Source organism: Plectropomus leopardus, chromosome 3 (genome assembly GCF_008729295.1).
Source record: "Plectropomus leopardus isolate mb chromosome 3, YSFRI_Pleo_2.0, whole genome shotgun sequence".
Lineage (NCBI taxonomy): Eukaryota > Metazoa > Chordata > Actinopteri > Perciformes > Serranidae > Plectropomus > Plectropomus leopardus.
In genome coordinates, this window is record NC_056465.1 from 23,619,069 (window position 1) to 23,641,750 (window position 22,682).

At 40.9% G+C, this 22,682-nt stretch overlaps 1 protein-coding gene across 6 annotated transcripts in view; it reads right to left on the reverse strand.

The window, feature by feature from the left end:
- Positions 1-22,682, reverse strand: part of elavl4 (ELAV like neuron-specific RNA binding protein 4) — a 91,996-nt gene that overhangs the window by 21,788 nt on the left and 47,526 nt on the right. For all 6 annotated transcript variants that reach the window (XM_042513803.1, XM_042513796.1, XM_042513773.1 and 3 more), the window contains 2 exons: positions 11,015-11,118; positions 5,247-5,400 (listed from right to left, as the gene is read on the reverse strand). In XM_042513803.1, coding sequence (XP_042369737.1) covers positions 5,247-5,400; positions 11,015-11,118 — 258 coding nt within the window. The remainder of the gene's footprint in view (positions 1-5,246; positions 5,401-11,014; positions 11,119-22,682) is intronic.

Sequence of the window (22,682 nt, forward strand, 5' to 3'; positions counted from 1 at the left end):
AGTCACTGATGACCTGTGATATGACTTCAAGGCACCACATGATAATGATGTCATTTTAACAACACGCAATATGCCATTAAATTCAAGAACATTTAAGTTTTTAAAAGTCATAAAAAATTAACTGTAACAAATGAAACTGTAAAACTAATAACATTAGACTCAGTTGAGATGAGTCAGGCCTGCGCAGAATCAATCAGCTGCTATCACTGCACAATGCATGCTGGTTAGATTTGAGTCCGACTTGATCCCGACTTGCTCTGGTGTCGTGCTCCAATCGGCAGTAACCTCAAGAAATTGAAGCAACCTCAGTTTTATGACTTTTATTTGCTGTTGCTCTCCACCGACTGCAACACCCAGGGCATGATGCGTGTGGGCTTGAGTCACATTTGATGACTTTAGACTTTACCTTATAAAATCAAAAGAGACTTGCTTCTCAACTCGGACTCTTTTGACTTAAATACGTGATACCTGACAGCATCCAGCCGTGTTGGAGGAGAGAAACAAAAAGAACTGATTTTACATTACTGAGCGCTAATTGCAGTGTGCAAAAGAGCAGGTCAAAAATCACATATGAAGACGCACCAACTTTCAACAAACTTCTTTTAAGAAATAAATAATTTATAATAAATTGAATAAATAAATAAATATTACCAGCTGTTGTTAAAATAGCATTATGTTTGATAAAGAGTGCATTATAGGACTAAAATGTAGGTTTAGGATTTGGGACTTGACTTGGAACTTGCCTGTCTTGATTTTGGCACCTGACATAAGATCTAAGTGCAAAAACTTAAGACCTACTAAAGACTTCTAAAACAACGACTCAATCCAACCTCTGCTGTCGCCTGATCAAAGAGCTGATTGGCTCTGATCATATACACCAAGTATTTTTGTGTAAATGTAATACTTAACATTAGATTATAGGCTATTTGTCTCATGTTGTGTAATGAATATTTAACCTGCAAACATCTTGTGCGGTTGACGGCAATAATCACAAAGGTTATGGCGTGGTCCAAACTACGTATGGATAGTTCTCTGGATGTTAATATGTCTTTAACTTCCTGTATGTTGTTTGAAGTCTGCTGAAAACCAGCTGCTTGTTTTTTGTCTCCACCCCCTGCTGCTGTCGCCTAATCTCGTCCACTTTCCCCTCAAGGCGTAGTTAATCTCGAACGAGCCAATTGTCTTCCTCTCAAGGGACTTTTCTAAGCAGTGTCACCAGCACAATATAGACATTAAGATATCCTTAGGCCGACTACCTGGACCTCTTTTTGGACCACAAACCGGTCTGACACAAATCTGTCTGTGTCTCCCTCTTTCTCTGCCTCTCTCCTTCCTTGTTCTGTGCTTATATTTTTGGCAGTCACAGGAGAGTTTTAATTTGCAGCCCATTTCTCTCCTAATGGCAGAGAGGGTGTATGTGTGTGGGTGTGTATGTCTTGTGTGCCTGTACAGTAAATGCGAGAAGAAAAAGATGAGTCAATGATGTCGGCATGCTACTCTCAGGGCCCTTCTAAAGTCCTCCATGTTTTTAATCACCAGCAACTCTTACATCTAATTGATCATTAACATTTCTCCTGCTGATCCTTAACCCTCTGGGAACACCTTGCAGAACATCTCTTATTATTATCATTGTGTGTGTGTGTGTGTGTGTGTGTGTGTGTGTGTGTGTGTGTGTGTGTGCATATTTGTGTGAATCCTTGTGTATTTTTCTGCTTTAAAGCAGGTACAGTAGGTCGGGTGGTAGTGAGGACAGCAATTAATGTAGTCGAGGGTGTTAGCAGGCTAACAGTGATTAACACCTCCTGCTCTATGTATAAAACAGTGTATTGACCAGTGATAAATACACCGAAACTGTGCGTCTAGTATTGATAGCTTTGGTTCAAAATCATCACTTAGCCTAACGCTTTTCCATTGTCCTTGTGTCAGTTGACATCACCAGCTCTGTGAAAGTATTGTCATTGCTCTTAAAGGTGGAATCACCTGGCACCAAAGACGGGTCAACAGCACATTTTACTGGCCCCGTAAGATGACATCAGCTAGGCTTAGTGTTTAGATTAATTTAGTGTAATTAGAAGACATGTTGTAATTTTTAATAGTTGCTTAAAAATGGGCAGTATACTGTTGATACACCCTTGGAAAATGTTTAAAAATAGAGAAACTGTGGAAGGCCTGTCATGATAATTACACTATTGACTTGTTGTTGATGCCAACTTGATGTTTGGCATTGTGTACAGCAGTGGTTGGTGGGTCCCGGGTCCATTCTGAACACACAGCAAGTGACATGCGAATGTGTAGAGTTTGAAAAACACAGTATTGGGAATTTCTGACACAGAGCTTTTATTTCGAAGTGCCATTTATGTTTAATCTGGAAATATGTTTCATTCATTAGTGTTCTAAGCCAATGTATTTTGTGAAATTAAGTTGACTATTTTGTAATTTATTATGTTTGGGCCTTGAACTAATAGAAATCTGGACCTCCTGACTGGGGGGAACCACTGATATACGGGCAATAAAAAGCGCAGTTTTCCCCATCCATTAAAAGACTTGGGTATAGCAATGCTCAAATTTACATCTCTCCACCAACACGTACCTGCATAAGTTAGAAGAAAAATTAAACAACAGTTCAAAAGACAAGCAGCAGCCTGCAGCTTTACTTTTGGAGTGAAAAGGCTCAATCCTGGTAGTCGTTAGCTTGCTAACCCCTGGTAACGGGCCAAAAAGACTGTCATTTGTAGTTTTAACCTTTAACAACTTTATTGTCCACTCTGTAAATCCACTAGTAAACCTTTCAACGCCGCGAGCTGATGGCAGCAGACCCATCAGATTACGGAGGTACCTGCAGTATTCCTGGTGCATCTCTAAGCATGTCTGTTAGTCATAACGCATCACTTGGTTTTGGTTTTGTTGGTCAAATTTTGCATAACGTGCCAACATGTGAATATTTCTGGGCTAGTCCTGTAAAGGCACTATAGTTTTATAAATCTATTTTTGGTTAATATTAAGTTGTTCATTACTTTTTAAAATATATTTTAAATGTTTTTTATTTAACAATTCGTAAGAATTTAAGGTTTGAAAGGCTACACTTGCATTATTATGCTATTACAATATATCTGTGGCATAAAATGGTCTAAACTGGTCTAATTTTCCTTTGGATCTGGATGCTTATATTATTTCCATTTGTTGAAGTGAATTGGCTGCAGCACTTTATCTGGACATGCTCGTGAGAGCGCTCCACTTTAAAACTGACCTTGTGCCAGTCAAGAATGAACACAATGAATTATTCAGTCTCTTGTGAACCCAACCAATGCATCATAGCCTTGCCTTCCTGTGACCAGCGCCACCTGTGTTCACATTTTCTTTATTCATGCCGTGTGTCCTGAGCTGGGAAGCTAAAAATCAGAGATGTGCATGTGGCTGTGAACACATATGTTTCTTGTGTCCTTGCTGTGTGTTGCGTGACTGTGTTGGTTTGTTAGGAGTCCCCTGGGTCTAAGTAGCATGGTGGTATGACAGGTCTGTTAGTAAAGACAGATCCGCAGGAGATGTGCCGACTTCATCTACATGTGTGTTGATGAGGGTAGAAATAGCCCCGTCTCCCCCCCACCTTTCCCTTCCGCTCCCTAGCTCTCCCTTCGCTTCCTCCCACTTCTCATTTCCTCTCCTTCCTACGTCTCTGCTCATCTACGCCCTATGCTACTCGCTTTTCTTTCCATTTTCTCCTGCACTCCACCCTGTCTCCTTTTCTCCTCTCCTTTGTTTTCCTCTCCTCTGCTTCCCCCTCTCCTCTCGCTCCCTCTCCTCCTCTGCTCAGTGTGTATAGACAGGCGTGCACTTCACCGCCAGCAGTGATTTATTCTGCTTAGGCAAATGAGTGTGGCTTACAGCATGCTGCTCCCTTTCTGCTTCATCAGTACACATTGCACATAACACTGGAGCAGGGTGCAGCCTGTAGGCACACACACAACCCCTGAAATGGATCTAAGAGACACGCTGGAGGGTTTCTTCTGCAATACAATGGACTGATGTGATTCAATCCTATGTTTTGGAGTGGTGGAATATGTAATTGAGCATGTATATTTACGCAGCTTGTGTCTCTCATGTAATCACTGTTTTTACGACGGCGTCCACAGCTGGGACCTCGGTCAGAAAATTTGCCTGTTGAGGTCACTAGGCAATGCTTGTTGGACAACAGGGCTGGGCAATGTGGCTGAAATATATTTATTAAAATATTAGTGCAAACTTTTTCCTAAGATGTTGCATATCAATCTTATTTTAGTAGACCGTGATTCCTTTCCTATACATAGATGTTTGATATCCTGTCCGTTTTCTATTCTCCAATATCCATTTAAGTACTTCCTTCCTTCACTGAATTAGTACGTCATTTTTTTGTCATACTATATGCTTTTCATGCTCACTTACTTACATTACTTTTATGCAAAGGAGAAAGAAGCGAGGTTTGGTTGGGTGATGCGACACTATCACGAAACAGATTATATCCTCAAAGGAAAACTTTGTCAACATCTGTTTTATCTAATAAGATAAGTTTTCAGTCTATTCGTCTCACTTTAATCACTTTTCTTGCAGCAAATTGTGTCAAGTGGAAAAGCAATTGATTTTGTTATTCTAGTAGGCTATCACAATATTAATTTACATTTGTAATATTAATAATTTATAGTATAAAAAATCCATACTTGGCATCAGTTTATTGATAAGATATTGCTACAATACTATGCTGTATTGATTTTTTTTTATCCCTACTCTAACACTTTGTGGACAGACACATGGAGCTACAATGACCTGAATACTTACTGTTACACTGGAGTTGGCTATTTTACACTTTCAGCAGAGACATGCACAGAGAAATATGTCACTTCCAGCTGCCATCTTTGTTTGGCTGCAGAAAATATTTTGCTACTTGAGCAACAGGTAAAAAAGAATGTATTGTGCAATACACAGGATATTTATTCATTTAGATGTGCATAAGAGTGTTTAAGGATTCTGGAAACACTTTCAGAACTGCAACAAGTGGTTTTATCTTTGTGTCTGGAAAGCAGTCAGAAATGTACTGATAGTAATAATGTAAGAGGCACAAATTGGCCCTAATATTATGGATATGACGGTGCTAGTGTTCTCAAAAATGGCACACTGTATACACACAGTATGTGCTTGTGCAAGCTTAGTGTCTGGCTGATCATAGGTGTCTGTGAGAAAGTGTCAAGAGAAAGGAGGCGCTGCCCCATGGATACCTGTGACCTGGTCGACGAGGATGCGGGAGGTGATGATGCGTCCGTACTGGGAGAAGAGCTGCTCCAGCTCCTTCTGAGTCATAGTCTTGGGCAGGCCGCTCACATACAGGTTGGCGTCACGGATGGAGGCTGAGCTGGGTCGTGCATATGACACCTGTGGGAGAAGAAACAGAGTCTCAGGGCTTGTATAAATAAATTAGGATTCCGGTACTTTATTACTCATTAACATCCTAGGGGGTTTAAATCGAAACAAGATTAAAGCATGAGAGGAACAAGGATTTTTGTGTGTGTTTGTATGTGTGTGTTTTGGATGGGCAGGGGTACGGGTCATTGGATCCACAGGGAGTAAAATGTGACTGTGCTTTCTTAGCACACCTTGCCGTGGGGATTATCGTTGTCAGGAAAAGATTTAGCTGCTTAGAACACTGGAGAGATAACACTTGAGTCATTTGCCGGGGGTGGCAGAGGAAACTTTGTTCCCTTGAGTAGAAACCACAGGTGTTTTACTTGAAAGGACAGCTCAGGTACCCAGGGGAACAGGATTAATAGTATTAGGAGTCTGACCAAAAAGTCTCTTCATTCACCCCATTGATTTCACTATACTGTGTTATGTGAATGAATAAAAAAGTAAGAATTAATGTTGTGTTTGTAGATATCTTTTTTTTTTCAGTAAGCTTTTTAATTAACACATTAATAGTAAGTAACCAAAAGCCTTTGTAGGATTTGCAAGAATAAATGGCATTTGATAAAAATCTTAGAGTGGATTTAACAGTTTAGTTTTATTAAGGTGGTGAACAGTATGAGTAAAACCCTTAACATAATCTCCACTGCAGAGCATCTGCCCTGCATTTAAAGTTTAGTGCAGTGGAAGCCACTAATAGTAATCACATCCATCCAGTTCAATTTGGATAATGATCAAAATGGATGTTTTTTTTTCTTTTTCTTAGTCACGCAGATTATGATCTAATTGACATTTATGTGTCTGTTACATGAATATAAATCAATACGTTTTGCTTTTTACCAAATTGTTTTCAATATTTCAAAATACAGTACATACAGCTGTTTCAAACAGTCATTAGGTGGCTGCGTATTATCAATCCACTTAATGAGGATGGCTTCAACAACAGGTGCTTTCTTTGTGTGCATTTGTTTTCCATATCTGTCATGTTTTTTGAGTTAAGGAACGCCATGTTTTACTGCTGCATTTCATTGGCTTGTTTATGATAGTTTGTTGCAATGAGACTACATTTCCTATTGAGAAAAAATGACTTTCTTTTTTTCCATCATAATTTCAGTGTGCATGCAGCACCAGCCTCAGGTAGCCAGCTGGAAGCAGATAAGTTACCTCTACAGACTGTATTAAGTCATGTAGCTGCCATTATGTCACCCATTGGTTTTTGAAATGTCATTTTGAAGCCTTGAGTTTGGAATTTCCCATCTTATTTTTTTGGGCCCGAACTGACCATATTTGGGTGAAAGGTTGGAGCTGTGCAAAAGCAAGGGCTTGATTTAAAGATGCGTAACTTTGGGCCTAAATAAAATGTAATTAGATGAGGGTTTTTTTTTTAAATAAAAAAATCACTCCCCCTACTGTTGACATAAATGTTGAAATTAACTTTAGAGACCCAAACTGGTTTTTTTCTGTTGACTTCTGTTTCATGTTTTGGCATATTAACATGGGGGTCTATGGGGAATGTTTTTTGGCCAATCTCAAGTGGCCATTTGAGGAACTGCAGTTTTTGGCAATTCTGCACTGGCTTCAGTTCTCAGCCTCGGAGGTTGCTGCTGTGTTATTGCTGTAGCTTTGAATGTTGTTTCTATGGGCTGTCATGTATAATAACACCCAAACAAATACTGTAAGTATGAATGTTTGATTTCTTTAAGCAAATTATTTAAATAGCATTTGTGTTGAAATGATTCTGTCCTTTTTGATCCATAAAAGCAGTAACTGTAACCGGTTTCCACTATACTAGGAGTCCTTTCTGATTTAGGGTGCATCTTTAGGGCTACATGATAAATCTATATAGTTTTGAAACTGCAATATGGCAGAGTGCAATATCCAAAATGCAAGAGCTGCCATTTTTTGATAAAGGTCAAATGTGCCACAACATAACATTATAATTGAAGCATTGTGGTAGTACAGAGAGGCCCTGGCCGAAAAATCATATTCAATACATAAGATATCATGCTTATTTGGTACAGACCTCAGCAAAAATCACATCATCATTTTAAACACCTACTTATCTTGCATGCAAAAACGTACACAACTACACCATACTCACAAAAACACAAATGCACATAAAATCCATTAAAGTCTTGCCCTTGCAACACTCTCCTGGACAGCAATCTCACATAGAGAGCAAAAAGACTACCTCATGTTACCACTCACCCACCCACACAGTTTGTCATTGTCACACGCTGCTCGTCCTCCTCATTTCCACACACGTACAAAAACACTTATCCTCATGCACGTGTCTAAAATCATGCATACATCTCTAAATGCTCTTTTTCAGCTATTCACATACATTATTCATCTTTAATCATACAATCGGTAAGGACTGAGTAACTGGTTATACAGTACTGTGTGGCTCCAAGCAGCTCTACCAGTGAACTTTCACTTGTCATACGTTGTCCCCAACATCCTCATGTGCAGACCCGATTTTGCTCAAGCGAAAGTTGCGTAAATCCCGTTACTACTACTGCTGACTGGAGCAGCTTTTCCTCACAGTACTTTCATTACCTCTGACATGTGGAGACATAAGCCATCAAATAAGGTTAAAGTCAGGCAAATATGGCGGATATGCAGTCATATCCTTGAGCAACAGCATGGAAATCCTGCTGAACTCTAACGGTAGGAGAATGGGATTGGGAACAGCTGGCTTTCCCCATGTCTCACTTCTCTTTCACACATCTCCTCTCTTTGGCCTCTCTGCTCAGCTCCTCTGTCTTCCTCTTCCTCTCTGCATCTCTCTCCTTCGCCGCCTGGATCTTTTTCCTGCTGCTTCCTTCCTGCACGCTGCCTCACTAAACCTTTCTCTCTCTTCCAGATTCTGCTGCTTTTTGCTCCTCTTTTCTTCTCTGTGCAGCTCTCCCTCATTTTCTCTCCTTGTCAGCCAACTCCAGATGTCTAATCCATCAACACCTCCTCAAGCTGTGAGCGGTATTGTGAACGAGTGTGGTGTGGTGCGTGTGTGAACAACAGGAGTGTGTGTGTGTGTGTGTGTGTGTGTGTGTGCATGTGCGCACGTGTGTGCGTGTGTGAGTGCGCGTGCAGGAAAGTTTGAAAAAGTGTGCGAGATAATGTGCATGCATGTCACTGTGAGCTCTTCTCACCTTTGGCATGCTGCTTCCCCTCACACCTCGGAAGGAAAGCAGCATCTCAGCCATTGCTGACAAAATCTGAGGTGTCATGGTGGAGGAAACTGCAGCAGCGAAACCAACTCAAAGACATTACAGAGACACACATCGCCCAAGAGCATGTGAATCTCTGGGCCAAGCGTTTCCTTACAAGTGTAGTGGCAGAGAGTGGGAAGGGTGTGACATGAAAGAGCGCCAAACTTAATTTTAGAATTACCGTGCTGCCTTTTAATTTACCTTGTTACCTTTAGGGTGTTTCAGTCTGTTGTGGAGACAGAAAGCAACGAGCGAGGGTAGTGGGAGGGAGGAAATGAAGTGTGAAAGAGCGATAGCGCCAGATGCAGAGTTGTCTTCTGTCATTATGGAGACCGCCTTTATCTCAGGAACAACTTGAGGCAACCTCTTGTGTCATGAGAGTGTGAGAGTGAAAATCTGTGAACTTAGACTGCTTGACTCAGTAAAGACCTGATGAATTTTAACGCTATGTAAATGACCTTCATCTTTTTCCGGTCTTTGTTTTGAAAACGACTACCTACACTTAAAGGGATATTTTGGATTTTTTGAACTGGGGTTATATGAGTACTGATCTATAGTCAGTGTATTACCTACTACAGTAGACGGCAGCTGGCACGCCCCAGAGCCAGACTCCATTAACAAAAACAGTAATTTTGCTTTCAGAATACATGAGGTGCTAGTCTACTGCTGCCTTGATCGGTTAGCTAATTAGTTTGTGTTGTTGTGTGACTTTGGTGTTTACATAGCTCAGATTCACCAGACTCCATTGACACAAAAAATCATTTTATCTTGTAGAACACGAGTTACTGGTCTACCACTGCCTCGATTGGATAGTTTTTGGGGTTACTGCATGACTTTAGTGAATCCAAACTAACCCTTTAAACACCAAAGTCACTCAATAACCCAAAATAACTATCCAATCCAATTAAGGCAGCAATAGATCAGCAACTCCTGTGTTCTGCAATGTAAAATTACTGTTTGTGTCAATGGAGTCTGGTGGCTTGAAGAAGCATAGAGTTTCAGCTGCCCGTTGGAAAGGCTTGTCTGATGGAAAAGTTGTGAAAATATTCTAAATATGCAAACACCTAATTAATATTGTTTCTTTGTTTTTGTTTTTTAGGTGGCTAAAATATGTTTTCCTGCTGCCCTCATCCACAGCAGAACATGGCTAAACCTCCGTGGTGGTACTCCTGCCTGCTTCTCCAGTCTGGGGGTGTGCTAAACGCCGTCTACTGTAAGTAATACACTGACTATGGATAACTGCCTCATTTAAGTCCTCATAAAAAACATGATGTTTTCTGACTTGCTTTGTATTGTTTTGCTCATATTATTAAGAGCAGTGCTTTTGTAATGCTGATGCGTTCGCTCTCACACACACAAGCAAGTGCGCCCAGTCTTTAGGGCCATAGAGATCTGCAGTTGTTGCTCAATGACTACATTGCAATGTCCAAATCTTGCATATGGACACACACACACACACACTCATCCACCCACCATAAACATATCAAACCACCACAGATCCCACCCCAAACAAAACAAAATGTACACACATATTCACTACAACACAACACAACACATGCAGAAAACAAGCGTTACACTCATCCCTCATAAACCACATATTACTCTCTGTCTGGCTCCTTTTTCTGTGGTATAAGTTAGACAAGAGCCGGGATGTTGTTTTGAATCACGGCCAGGCCAGGCAGAGTACATTGTCCCGGGAATAGAGGGATTCTCACAGGGATTTCCTATTCACAGCTACGGGATAATCCTATCCTATTAGATTAGATTAGATTAGATCAGATGACAGAAACTGAGAATCCAGGGATTACTACAGAGCAACAGATTACTGCCCAGCTTAAAGCAACAACATATCGGCAGGCACAGAAGGGACGACAGTAGAGGAGAAAACAAGATCAGCGGGAAGACTGACATGTTGATGTTAAAATGTGGCGGAAACAACTGTTTGTTGGGTTTAAATTTTAGTCTTCAAAACATGTTTGGAGGAGGGACTGCAGTGTTGGCACTGATGTATCAGATTTACCTTATGACTACCAAAAACCTGCACATTAGTCATGCTGTTCAAATTCAATAACAGAGCTTTCAATTATGTTGGATAGCATGCGATGATCGACATGTTTCTTCCCTTTCACTCAGAGATATATATGTATAATTTCACCTTTACATTTTGACATTTAGGAAGTAATTAGCATATAAGCTACTACCTAAAAATCAGCTTTGTAAGTTAAGTTTAGCGTGACATCCACAACTTTACAAAATAATATGATGTGATCAGTTATTGTCAAGCTTTTCATATGCTTTTATAATATTTAGGTGTCGGAAAATACTTAATACTGTGTTGTAATTAGGCTTGTTTGTCTGTACATGGTGTCAGTTACCTTGATAGTTTTGGTCTGAAGTCTGAGTCCATTTAACGTGTTGATGGCTTTCTCTGCGTCCTTTGGATCGATGTAGTTGACAAAGCCGTAGCCCAGACTCTGTCCTGAAATGCCAGAAAGATAGAAAGAAAAGCTTTTAAAATGTTTCTCCATACAATTTGTTTGTTCTTCAATTTGCTCACTGACAACAAGGGAACATCTTAATTTCTACTCATCATCCAATCTTAAAGATTTGAGGGATGACAGAGACACCCCTCACTAGAAGAGAGGGATAAACACTTTGTGCATATTTCACACTGAGTCATGATTTGCAATATTGAATTTTGTTTTGAAAGCGTTTATAGTCTACATGTAGACTACTCAGTAATACGGCGGTGTGATTCGTTGACCAGAGTTTGATCCCTGGTTGTCCCTCCTAGAAAATGATACCCCGCCCTTGCTCCCATCCATAGTCACCCTCTCGGATATCATACATCTTTTCCTCTAAAATAAATTCCTTTACAACATCTCTTCATCACAACTGACAAGATCACAGTGACTCTTGCCTGCAGCGTCAAGAATATCTGTGTGACTTTTGTCAAGCATGTGTCGTGAAGCCTGCCCTGTTGCCACAGCCCTGCAGATTTGTACTTTACAACATGTGATGAATGAGACAGTCCCTTTTCCAGCTCTGTGTACAGTAACCTTTAAGAGACCCTTTTTACCACTTAATTTGAATAATGCTAAAAAAGAAATATATAGCAAATGATCATTGAAGAAATAATCCAAGCAAATAAAAAGAAAACATCTCTACCAGATATTTCATGTCATAATAATAATCTTGTTGAGTGTCTCTAGACTCTGATACTTCTCATTATTGGTTGCTTGTTATATTGGTGATCTCTGAGCTTTAGGGAATTTACTTTGCTAACGCATTTATTTTAAGTTGCTCAAGATAGATGTCTCAGTGCATTCAAAATGTCATCATTTAGACTCAAAACTCTCCTTGAAACTTGACTCAGCTCTGGCAAATAATAATACAGTTGGGACATACTTCTTTATCATTATTGGACATTGTGCTTTTCACTTTGACTCTCTTGCACATATATTTGTTTAAAAATTTAGAGTAAAAAGACAAATGCTTTTGGAATCTTAATGTTGTCACTTAACATTACCTTGGGGACACAACACAACACCATGCACCAAGCTCGCCGGAGACTCATGTCAGCTGTGACAGCTCTGCAGTATGTGTAGTTTTATGTAATAAGTTATAACTGCATAAATAGTGGATTGTTTGTGATTGATTGATTATAGTTATTGTTGCTTCTGTCAGCTGTCAATGAGCTGTCGTCTGTTTGTGCCTCAGTCATTGTAATGTATCTTCATCTGAGTAAAGGATTGTGGGTAAGAATAGCCAGAAAAGTGAAGCTGGCTTGTATACTTAAAACTGCGTTCGGATGCAGGAAAACATCCTGATACTTTGGGCATACTGCATTTGACATCCTGTATCCTGAGGTATGTCCTGAGGTATGTCATGATATGAAAGTTGACGATTATCATATCGTGTACATTTGCTTATCTACGGTATTGAAAAAAATGGAACTGGACAGAGAATCTCACCTTTTTTTTAGGTATTTTCAAAAGGGAGGACTCTTTACCCATTCTTCCATTAATAATATGAATTCAAGTCTTAATAATATTGATAAAACATTTGTTCGACCTAAACTAACCCTTCTGTTTTCAGTACTTTAAGGGCCATACTGACTGATAATAGTAACATTTCTGTAAAACTGTGATACTGCGGAAAAACGTAATATTTTCTAAGACACTGTCATACCGTGAAAACCTAATACCATTGCAACCCTAAGACATACATGTGTAAATAAAAATCACAATCAATATGGCCTGCAGTCTCACAATATTCAACAGATACTGGTCCTTAAAGTTCGAACTAGGCAAGAAATCTTTTAAATATGCTAATTTACAGTACGACCTAAAGAACAACTTACTGTGAGAGGATTTAAGTCAGTTTTGAAAAATTGAGACAAAAGCACACATTGTCAGTGTGACAGCTCCTCAACTTTTTGCTGGCATAATTTTAGAAAATTGTACATGTTTATGTATTACAGTTTTTTTTTGTATTGCATTTTAGTTGGGTGTTGTGTCGCTAATTTGTGGTGTGTGGCACTTGGACTTGTCTACTTGTGTTAATTGTTGTAACAATGTTTGCATTGCCCTCTTGATCAGATCGCTCTTGAAAGAAGGATTTTTAATCTTGAAGAGACTGTTACCTGGGGCACATTCATGCTCAAAACGTGCACCATTTTGCTACAGCTTTCAGGTTTAATGCCATGTTTCCTCAAAACGTTGTGAAACAGTTTGGTTTTGAGGCGTGGTTTCACTCAATAGGTGGGTGTGTCGGAGGTGTACCCAATCAGCAGGGATGTGTATTTAAACCACAGTCTGGGAGATCTTTACTCCTTGTTTATGCAGTTATTGTTTTTAGTTCATACTTGCTTTAACAATGTAAATGTAGGTTTCCCATGCTAATAAAGCCTCTTTTTATTAAGCCGAATTCATATTAAAAGGCAGTGTGCCTGTGTAACACAACCGGGTGTTCAACCCTTTCAGTTTAAATAAATGTTTTGCTACGTTTTGCCGGGGGCTGAATGCAGCCCCGGTTATATAAAGGATATCGTACATACATACTATGTACTATATTTTTTTCATGCATACTAAATAGTATGGTAGTATGGGTATTTGAACACACTGATGGTACGTGAAGACAACCTCTGACCCCCCTGATGGGCAGAACCATCAACTTGATGTCTTGTACTTTGGCACGCCAGGCTGAAGTTATTTAGGCTGGATCATTATTCTGTCTCTCACCATCACCATTCACCCTTTTTCGGTTTCATTTTTGTGTTTGCTCTGCCTTCACAATACCACACAAACATTCAGAACCACAAACAGCCTAAACTTATAGATTAATTCACAATGTATTTGTTGTGATAATAAATCATTGTTTAAATTTCTTTAAATCCTGTGTGACCTCCCTCTTTGTGTAGCTAACTCAGCCTGGGCTGTGACAATGTACAAACAACATATTTGTTACTGTCTTTGCAGCTGTACAAAAAGAGAGAGAAAAAAAATACCACCCCCATTTCCCTCTAAGCTCAAAGTGTCTTAGATAGCAGACTCCCTTTGAGTGCGAAGCAGGCCTGACATCTCCCAGTGTTTCCCCGACAGATCAAGCCTTTCAACAGGCGTAGGACTTTAAGCGGACGCCTCCAGCCATCAGGGCCTTCAGTCGGCTAGTTTTCAACAAACAGCCCCTATCCACTAACGCCACACACAAGCACAAAGAGAATCCCAGTCAGTTTAAGAGGAGCGGCATGCACATATTCACGCTAATGGGAACAGACAGCGGTTAGTCAGAGACAAAGTGAATCACAAAATATGGAGCATGGCTGTTTCACAAAATAAATACATTTGGGCTATGGATATCACAGCACAGAACAGCTCAGCAGCGAGCAGTGGAAGGGCCAGGAGGGACTTGTAGTCCTAACATCAAACAGCTGATGATTTTCTCTTCTTCTCTCCTCTCCTCCCTCTTCTCCTCTGGATTAACTGTGGATTATCAGACGCTCTCTATTGTTAATTAAAAACCTGCCATCCTGGAGAGACTACTGCTATTTTTAACTAACCCTCCTCTCCTCCCTCTCCTCCTCCTCTCTGACTCTCGGCTGACATCAGGTGTTAAGTCTGGCAGTTTAAATATAACTCACAAAATCATCCTTTTTGGCTTTTCTTCTTCATTAAATGGTGTACACACAAAAGAGACCACAAATAATGAAGTGAAATAGAACATGTGACAAACATAATTAATTTAATGAGTTGAAGTGAAAAATTCATGTCTTTCCAGTTAACCGAGATGGGCCATAAGGTGTACTCTAAATTACCCAGTAGTGTACAGTTTGCAGATGAATGAAATGTTTTCCCCCAAATAAATATGAGAAATCATAAAAATGTCAAACTGTTACTGTATTCATAGGTGCATAAATACATTTTACACGGACAGTTGAAATTCCAGATAGGTGCAACAGCTGAGAGCCTGCTGCTTGTAACGCTCCTTGTCGGCATCCGCCATGTCACCCACCCTTGCCTTCTACTTTCCTATCACCTTCCTCACCCCTTTGACTCATCTTAAGCAAAAAATGTGAGGTTCGATAAGCGCAGCCACCAGAGGGTTAGCTGACAATGAAGTGTGCTGGAGAAGAGCCCTCATGCAGGGCAATCGAGATGGGCTGGCTGGTGCTTAATGGTACCGAGACACTTAGCACTCACAGAGTAGTCCAGGCAGCCAAATGGGGCCAAACTGGCAGCCATAGACGCTGTGCGACAGTGGAGCAGCCTCAGTGTAGGTTGTGTGTTTATATTTGTGTGTGTGTGGACGTGTGCACAAGTTCGTATGCACACATGTGAGTCAGCATTGGATTACAGTCTAGCAACAAACGTAATAACGTATTTACTTTGATTTCAGGCCTGATGAATGTGGTATTCAGCAGCTGCTATGTGTAAATGATGTGTTTGTGTGTATGCTGTATGCATGGAGAGCTTAGGCTGGTTCTGGCATATCTGCCCGCCCCCACTCTCTTCTTCACTCCCTCTTTGGCAAAGCTGAGGGCCTCCAGGCTGGAGGGAAGAAGGGTGGGAGTGAGGCTCGCTGGCTGGCATCAGTCCCCAGGTGAGCGGGGAGATGAGGGGAGACAGAGGGAGACATCTGCCTACAGCATCAGGGAAGCTCAAGGAGGGGATTCCACCAACCATTTCCAGGCTGCTTACGGAGCAGCTAACAGCAGGGAGCCACCGGCAGACTGCCTGGAATCTGCACGGATGGGAGAGAGATGCCAATGCACCCCACGAATGCACATACATGTGCGCACATGCGCGAGTAAACATGTAATCACTCAATCGCAGAGGCACATACCAACAAACACAAGCAGTAAAAGTATATCCTCGCAACAGGATAGTGAGGAGTGGAGTGGCTGGAAGCCAACCAGTGAATGCATCATGTGCTTAGGAGGGTATTGTACTTCCTAAACCGTTTAGTGAACATTGTAAAGATGAAGATTGCAGTCAGTTTCCATCCTTTATCATATGTTTGAACGAGGAATTGTATAGACAGTTACCACTGTAAGCGTTTCTCCGTCTGTAAGTTATAGTATGCATGCAGAGGCAGCAGGCAGTGAGCTTGGCTTCAGCCTGTCACAACACCTGCCCTGTCCACCTCAGTACTCCCCAGCAGGGTCAGCCCTGCATGCTGCCTGCATTTGGATCACACCATCACAGTGCCCTGCTCTGTTCCGGCTCAGTACACCGCGGTTAAGCACAGTTTAGAAGCAGTTTAAAATGGCTCAGCATCATTTAACCTAGCACGGTGTCTTATTGGGATACAAGGATAAGGCCAGCTCAGGCTGCATTGCATTATTAGAACACCAGACAAAGTACTTTATAAAAATGAAGCAAAACGTGATATTGCTAAAGTTGTTTCTAGCCACACATTTAAATTTTCTTCAAGATCAAGTCTTCCTGTAAAAGTAGTTTTCAGTGTCATCTATCTAAAGTTGTTATACTGCTGCTGTGCAATGCATAACATGTTATGGTTATGGAAATGCTGTTGGACGAATCAGAAACATTTCCTAATATATGTGTCCCACGTAAATTCGTCACAGGAATAATTTGTCGTCCAAGAGCACTTGAGCACCTATTTATATTTGATAAAAATGCCTATGTTGGTATAAGATATTATAAGGGTTCTGATAATATTTATTTTTACAGTTTCTGTATATTTTGATTAAGGTATAGTAGTGGAGTATGCGAAAGTTTTTCTCTTTCGTGTGTGTGTACAGGCAGAAAAGTTACTTATGATAGGTATGGTGCTGTAAGGCTGTTTAGTGCACAGGGCAAAAGGAGACTGGTCCAGCATTCTGCTTGGAAGTTGGTTCGTAACATCTGAGATTTTCACGATATTTTCATGGTATTATAGAATTATTATTACTAGTCAGAATGACCCTTCAAAGGACTAAAGACAGAAGGGTTAGTTTTGGTTGAACAAATTTTTCAATCAAAGACTTAAACTCATTTTTCAAATGGAGGTTTGTGTAAGATGGAAAAATTGAGATTCTCCGTCCAGTTGCATTTTTTTTTAATATTGTAGATAAGCAAATTTACACGGTATGATAAATTTCATATCACAGTATAGAGTAAAACGCTGCAAACCTACTTGGAAGACAACGTGAAGTCAGTGTGGGTGTAGATCATCATAAGTTTTTGACCGTGTTACGCAGTGTTAGTGTGTGTATGAATATGTAATATATGAGAATATATTAGGTCTGGCCCCTGAAAGTCAGAGATCTGAATCACCCGTTAGGTGATTAGGATTGCCTCAAGTCGAGCAATTGTTGTTTGATTTTGCCAGTCAGTGTGCTGTGTGCTTCTGGGCACATTTTGGTCCCCAGGTTTTGCTGCAGAGTGAGCTGTTCTTTAAAACTGGGATCTACACACATGGAGGCAGTGACAAGGCAGAGGACAGGCTGTGCCCCTTAAGACCCCGAAATAAAGTTATCTTCTGCCTTCTGCTTAGAAGTGGCAACTTTACAGCTCACAGCATATATACAGTGTCTGACTTTTGTTTGATATCTTGTGTCGGCAAAAAATGTTGTTGCACATTGTCGATCCTGTTAGTGTAGCTTTTTGTTTACTATATTACGTGAATGTTACTGTCACACTTAATGTCCCACTTTCAAACTCTCAAACTTTGAACAGGAAAAAAAAGGAACGAATAGCGAAATATTCGTATTGAACAGGCAAATCTGATTGGACTGGCATGATTCGAGTCAAAACTGGGATACCTTGCAGACTCACTGGCATAGTTGCTTGTTAAATGGTCACTGTAGTTCCTTTAAGAAGACAGTTTGAGAAAAGTCCAAAATCTCTGATTGGTAGACTTTCTGCTGGTATTTTAAAATGACAGAAAAATAACTTAAAAGTACTGCATCTGAAGCTAGATAGAGAACCTATTAAAAAATGCATGATAAATAGCCTCTAATGGGGTTGTAGCTAACAGAAAAATCAGCCTTGTGCTGATCAATTAGCTTAATGGATACATTAACTTATATATTTTAATTGTCAATTAAAACTGAGAACCCAAATGATGCATTGCTCTTCATAATGGCCTTTTAATGAGGTTAGATATTCATTTGCCTTTGATTCGTCAGCTGCTTACAGTGCCAGTTATGCAGATTCTACAACAGTTGTAACGACTTAAGAAAATGCTCTGCAGCGATGAAAGGGGGCTTCTTAATAAAATTATGTAAATGTAATAATGGGAGAGGTCTTGTAATAAACACTGTCCCCAAACGGGATTCATTAGAAGTATATAAATGTAAGAATCTTTGGTTTGTTAATGATATAATACTGAACGTGTGTGCACTTGTACACCTGAAGCTGTCATTACAGATTGAATAGGTACCACTGCGCTTTATAACACAGTGCAACATCCGGTTTCTCTAAGAGACTAACCACATGTGGTGGGGGAGTGAGGAGTTGGGGGCCAATTTGGACCCACCTCCACTCTTTTGGCAGAGCTTTTGTACAATCTCACATAAATTGTAAAGGGAGGTGGGCATGTTTTTCAGTGATAAAATCACTGCTATTTCTGGTGAGTAGCTCTTTGGTGAGTTGGCGAGGTGTTATGACTAAGCCATTATTTGTTTCCTGAGGAGCAGCAGGTTGCTCAATGTGTGAGATGAGAAAATGAGTGTACTTCAAGCGGGTGGCCTGCCTGAAGGCCCCACTATGTAATTTCACCTTGCCTTTCTCCCTTCTGTGCATGCACGCACGCACGTCAGAGAAGCGAAAATTCACTTAACATACCTATGCAAAATGACATGTAGGTGTACAAATAAGCACAAACAAAAGCAAAAAGATGTATGCATAGCTATACTGAATTTAAAGGCATATAATCAAGTTTAACATATTCATGCACGGCACTGAGGCGCACAGTGAGGTACACAATCATGTGCTGTAAGGCGCACATAGTAAGAGACTCCAGTTGCATATTGCCTGTCATTATTTTGTGCCTTTTTGTTGTATTATGTGACTAAGAGCCCTGCACTGCAGACATGAAAGCATCTTCATCTCCTGCTATCATCAGGCGAGGCTCACACAACGCACTATATACTCTTTGATCTAGAGTGGTAGCTACCGAATGAAACATAGCTGCAAGAACCGTCTATTTCACTGTGTACCTTCATGCAATCTATTGTTCTTGATACTATTCTCTGAAAGTGTGTAGCTATTAATCAGAGAGCTAATTTGATCTGCTGACAGTATGTTGTCAAAACAGATATTATAATGTTTTACTTTGGGGCTGAGATGTTCTGTAGAGGTGAAACAACTGCCAACATGTTCAAATTTAATGTCATATTATTCACTTCTTTATCTCCTGTTTCTGTGCAGTTTATGTATTTTAAACTGAACAAAAATGCTGCTAAACACAACCTAAAAGCAATTCTTTGGCTCGTAATCGTAGGTGAACCTTTTATTATGCTATATGGCACCCACATTTTAAAGGTGGTATGCAGCACCTTTGTTAAATAATGCTGATTGTTTTTAAATTTTTGATTGAATGATAACAGATAGTACTATAAATAAGTCAATATGCTGCTATGCTAAGTAACTTTTACTTAAAATATGAATCATTATTAACCATGTCTCTCAAATATTGACTGACCTGGTCCAGAATCCAGTACTTAATGCTTACGGAGAAACATAATACGTTGCCTTTTCAAACCTGGAATATTTCTGTGCATATGGGGCAGAATAGGTTGAATGCCACAGTTTTGATATGTTATCCTCTGGAAATACACTGTTTGTAGGCTCCAGCCTATTTACATACTGTGTTGCTTTCATATCATTTTTGATAAACCAAACACTGGCTTGGAAGTTAAGTAATGTACTCCTGTGGACATCTGAATATTTGCACTACTCTACCTTACAGAGTAACCAATCAAGGCAATGGTAGACCAATAAATTCAGTATTCTGCTAAATAAAACTACTTTTTATTTTTGTCAATGTAGTCAAGTGGCTTTGATATAATGGCAGAAATTAGCTGTCGGAAAAGGGCTGTCTGGCTAGATAAAGTGGTAAAAAATCTTCAAAATATATTGTACACTTAAATTAATACTTATTTTTGACATCTGACTTTTTTTAGGTGGCTAAAAACTAAGCAATTGAGGCAGTGTCTGTTTAGCAATGTTTTTATGTAGATAACAAGCGGGTTTCCTACCAAGACGTAATGGTAAATTAACATTGTGCATCTGTCTATACAAGAACTACAAAATGTCTCTGTTGGTTCTACAGCTTAGTTTACTAAACTGGGACAAACAGAAAACCTGTAAAGAACCATACAGCAACTTCAAAAGTTCTTGGTGTATAGCACCTCAACCCACGCCAGAGAGCTGCTAAAGAGGCAACATTTTTTCGTGTAGATCTTTGTGTAGTACACACTGCCCAACAAATGGACACAGCTTTGCATTCATTTGAAAAAATCTGATGAAAAATATTATCTTTAAAGGCTATCTATAAAACACTGCTAGTTGTTCCCACAGTTCCACACTTTGTCAGCTGTGGAGTCTGTCTGTCGTTCAGAACGTCACGAGAGAACAGAAGCATCAAAGGGGTGAGGGGGAGCTGCAGCTTTCAGGGATCATCAGCGCTACGAGCCGGTGATGCTAACACACCTTGAGAGGAGTGGCCACTTCTCCCCAGAAACAGAAATCCGTTCAGTCAGTCTTGAATTTAGCGACATTTTAGGATGAGGCGAAGGGGAGAAAAAAACCCATTTCAATTTGTCAAAATAAATGTGTCACACTCACTGCTCCCATCCTGTCTCATCGTCTGACATTTTGCCCCTTGCTGCTGAAGCAACTTGAGGTAGTGCTATTTTTGATGGGCCAGCGCTCCCCAACATTTGAAAAGGTGCCCTGTCACCAGCTTCATGTCAAAATACACTTCACTTACCTTAAAGCGGGTCAACTCCTTAAGAAATAAGCAGAGGGAGTTGAGTGAGTTTGCAAAAAAGATCAACACGAGGAGAACAAAAGAGCACCGTGCCTCAAATACTAGCAGTACAGTTGGAGCATATCATGTGGCATGTATCGAGCCTGCTCAAATAACTAAATTCATAAACAGAGCCACGTCCCCCGCACACATGCATCTACTGTAGATCCCTCTCCCACTCACTCATTCAACACATCTTTCCCTCCTGGGTTGCCAAGGTAGCAGCCACAGTTGCAGTCAGGAGGCTCCCACTCTCAGTTCCCAAGGCCCTGCTTCCACCAACACACACACATAGACACACACTTGCCCACGTAGAAGCTCAGGGACAAACACACACACGTAAACCACCCCCTCGTGGTGGCTCCCTGAGCCTTAGGGCCAGCGGACTGCAGCCTGCAGTGTGTGGGCTGCTTGGCTGGCTTTACAGCTGAGAAATAGAAAGCAAGCTGACAGACAGAGAAGCCCCTTTAAGTCTTGGATAACCCTGTTACGTCAGGATTGCGGGTGCCTACTCTGCTGCACCTGCTTGGACTCCCTGTGAGAGCGCAGGATGAGCGGGCCCATAAGCCCTGAGCCGTCCATCCCCAGCCCTGCAGCACACATGCTGGGGACAAAGGGACCATCTTGCACAGGTACAGTGCACTCAGGGTAGAGGGTCAGAGAGTGAGGAACCAGCCCTGAGGCACATCCAGCCTCTGGATGTGAGGCTGACACGTGGGACAGCCTGTGTTCATGTAAAGGGCACTCAGAGTGGAATGAGAGAGGACAGAGGCAGTCTGAAGTGAGGGTCACAGGAGGAGCAGTGCAGCCATGCAAGCTCTCAGAGCGTCCAATTCTGGGTCCTAAGCAGAAGGGAGGAGGAGGAGATTGAGGGGGGGTGCTAAGAGGGGAGGGACAGGACATTCTCGGGACCTGGGACTTTGAAACTTTAATGTGTGTCTGCCTGCTTGTGTCTGCACTTCTGAGCCTGGCAGCTCTCTTAATACCTGGCTTTGGAGATGTCAAATCCTTTTTTCATCTCTTTCCCTGTCAGCTTTGTTCACGCTATCTCCAGCCTTCAGCCCATTCCCAGTTCAGATAAATGCAGCCTGTATGTGAGATATAAACACTGCACCAGATCACCCTCGGCATGATTTCAGTAAGGATTTTTTAAAAAGTATGTTTGTCACCACACAGAACAACATTTGTGTTGTTTCGGTGTTTTGAAAGGTGTAAATGGGACTCATCATAAGACAACTGAGGAGTGATGGCAAGTTTAGTTCCCATCACTCCAGCAATGATGCGAAAACGGCTCGACTTGCATTCTGAAGTACAAAGAGAATCCACTTTGCTCCTGAGCGTGTCGTCAATGTATATTTCAGTAGCAACAAAGAGTTGTGGGTAAACTGAGGTTTATATGGTGAATATTTGATCTGCTCCACGTTAGACTGACAGACCTTGTGCAGGAGCTAAGCTCCACCCGCCTGTCCTCGCAGATCAGGGTTAGATGCATATTTTATGTTTGCAATACTTGTGGGTGCACTTGATGTTCCATAACAAAAATGGAACGACAATGAGACTAAT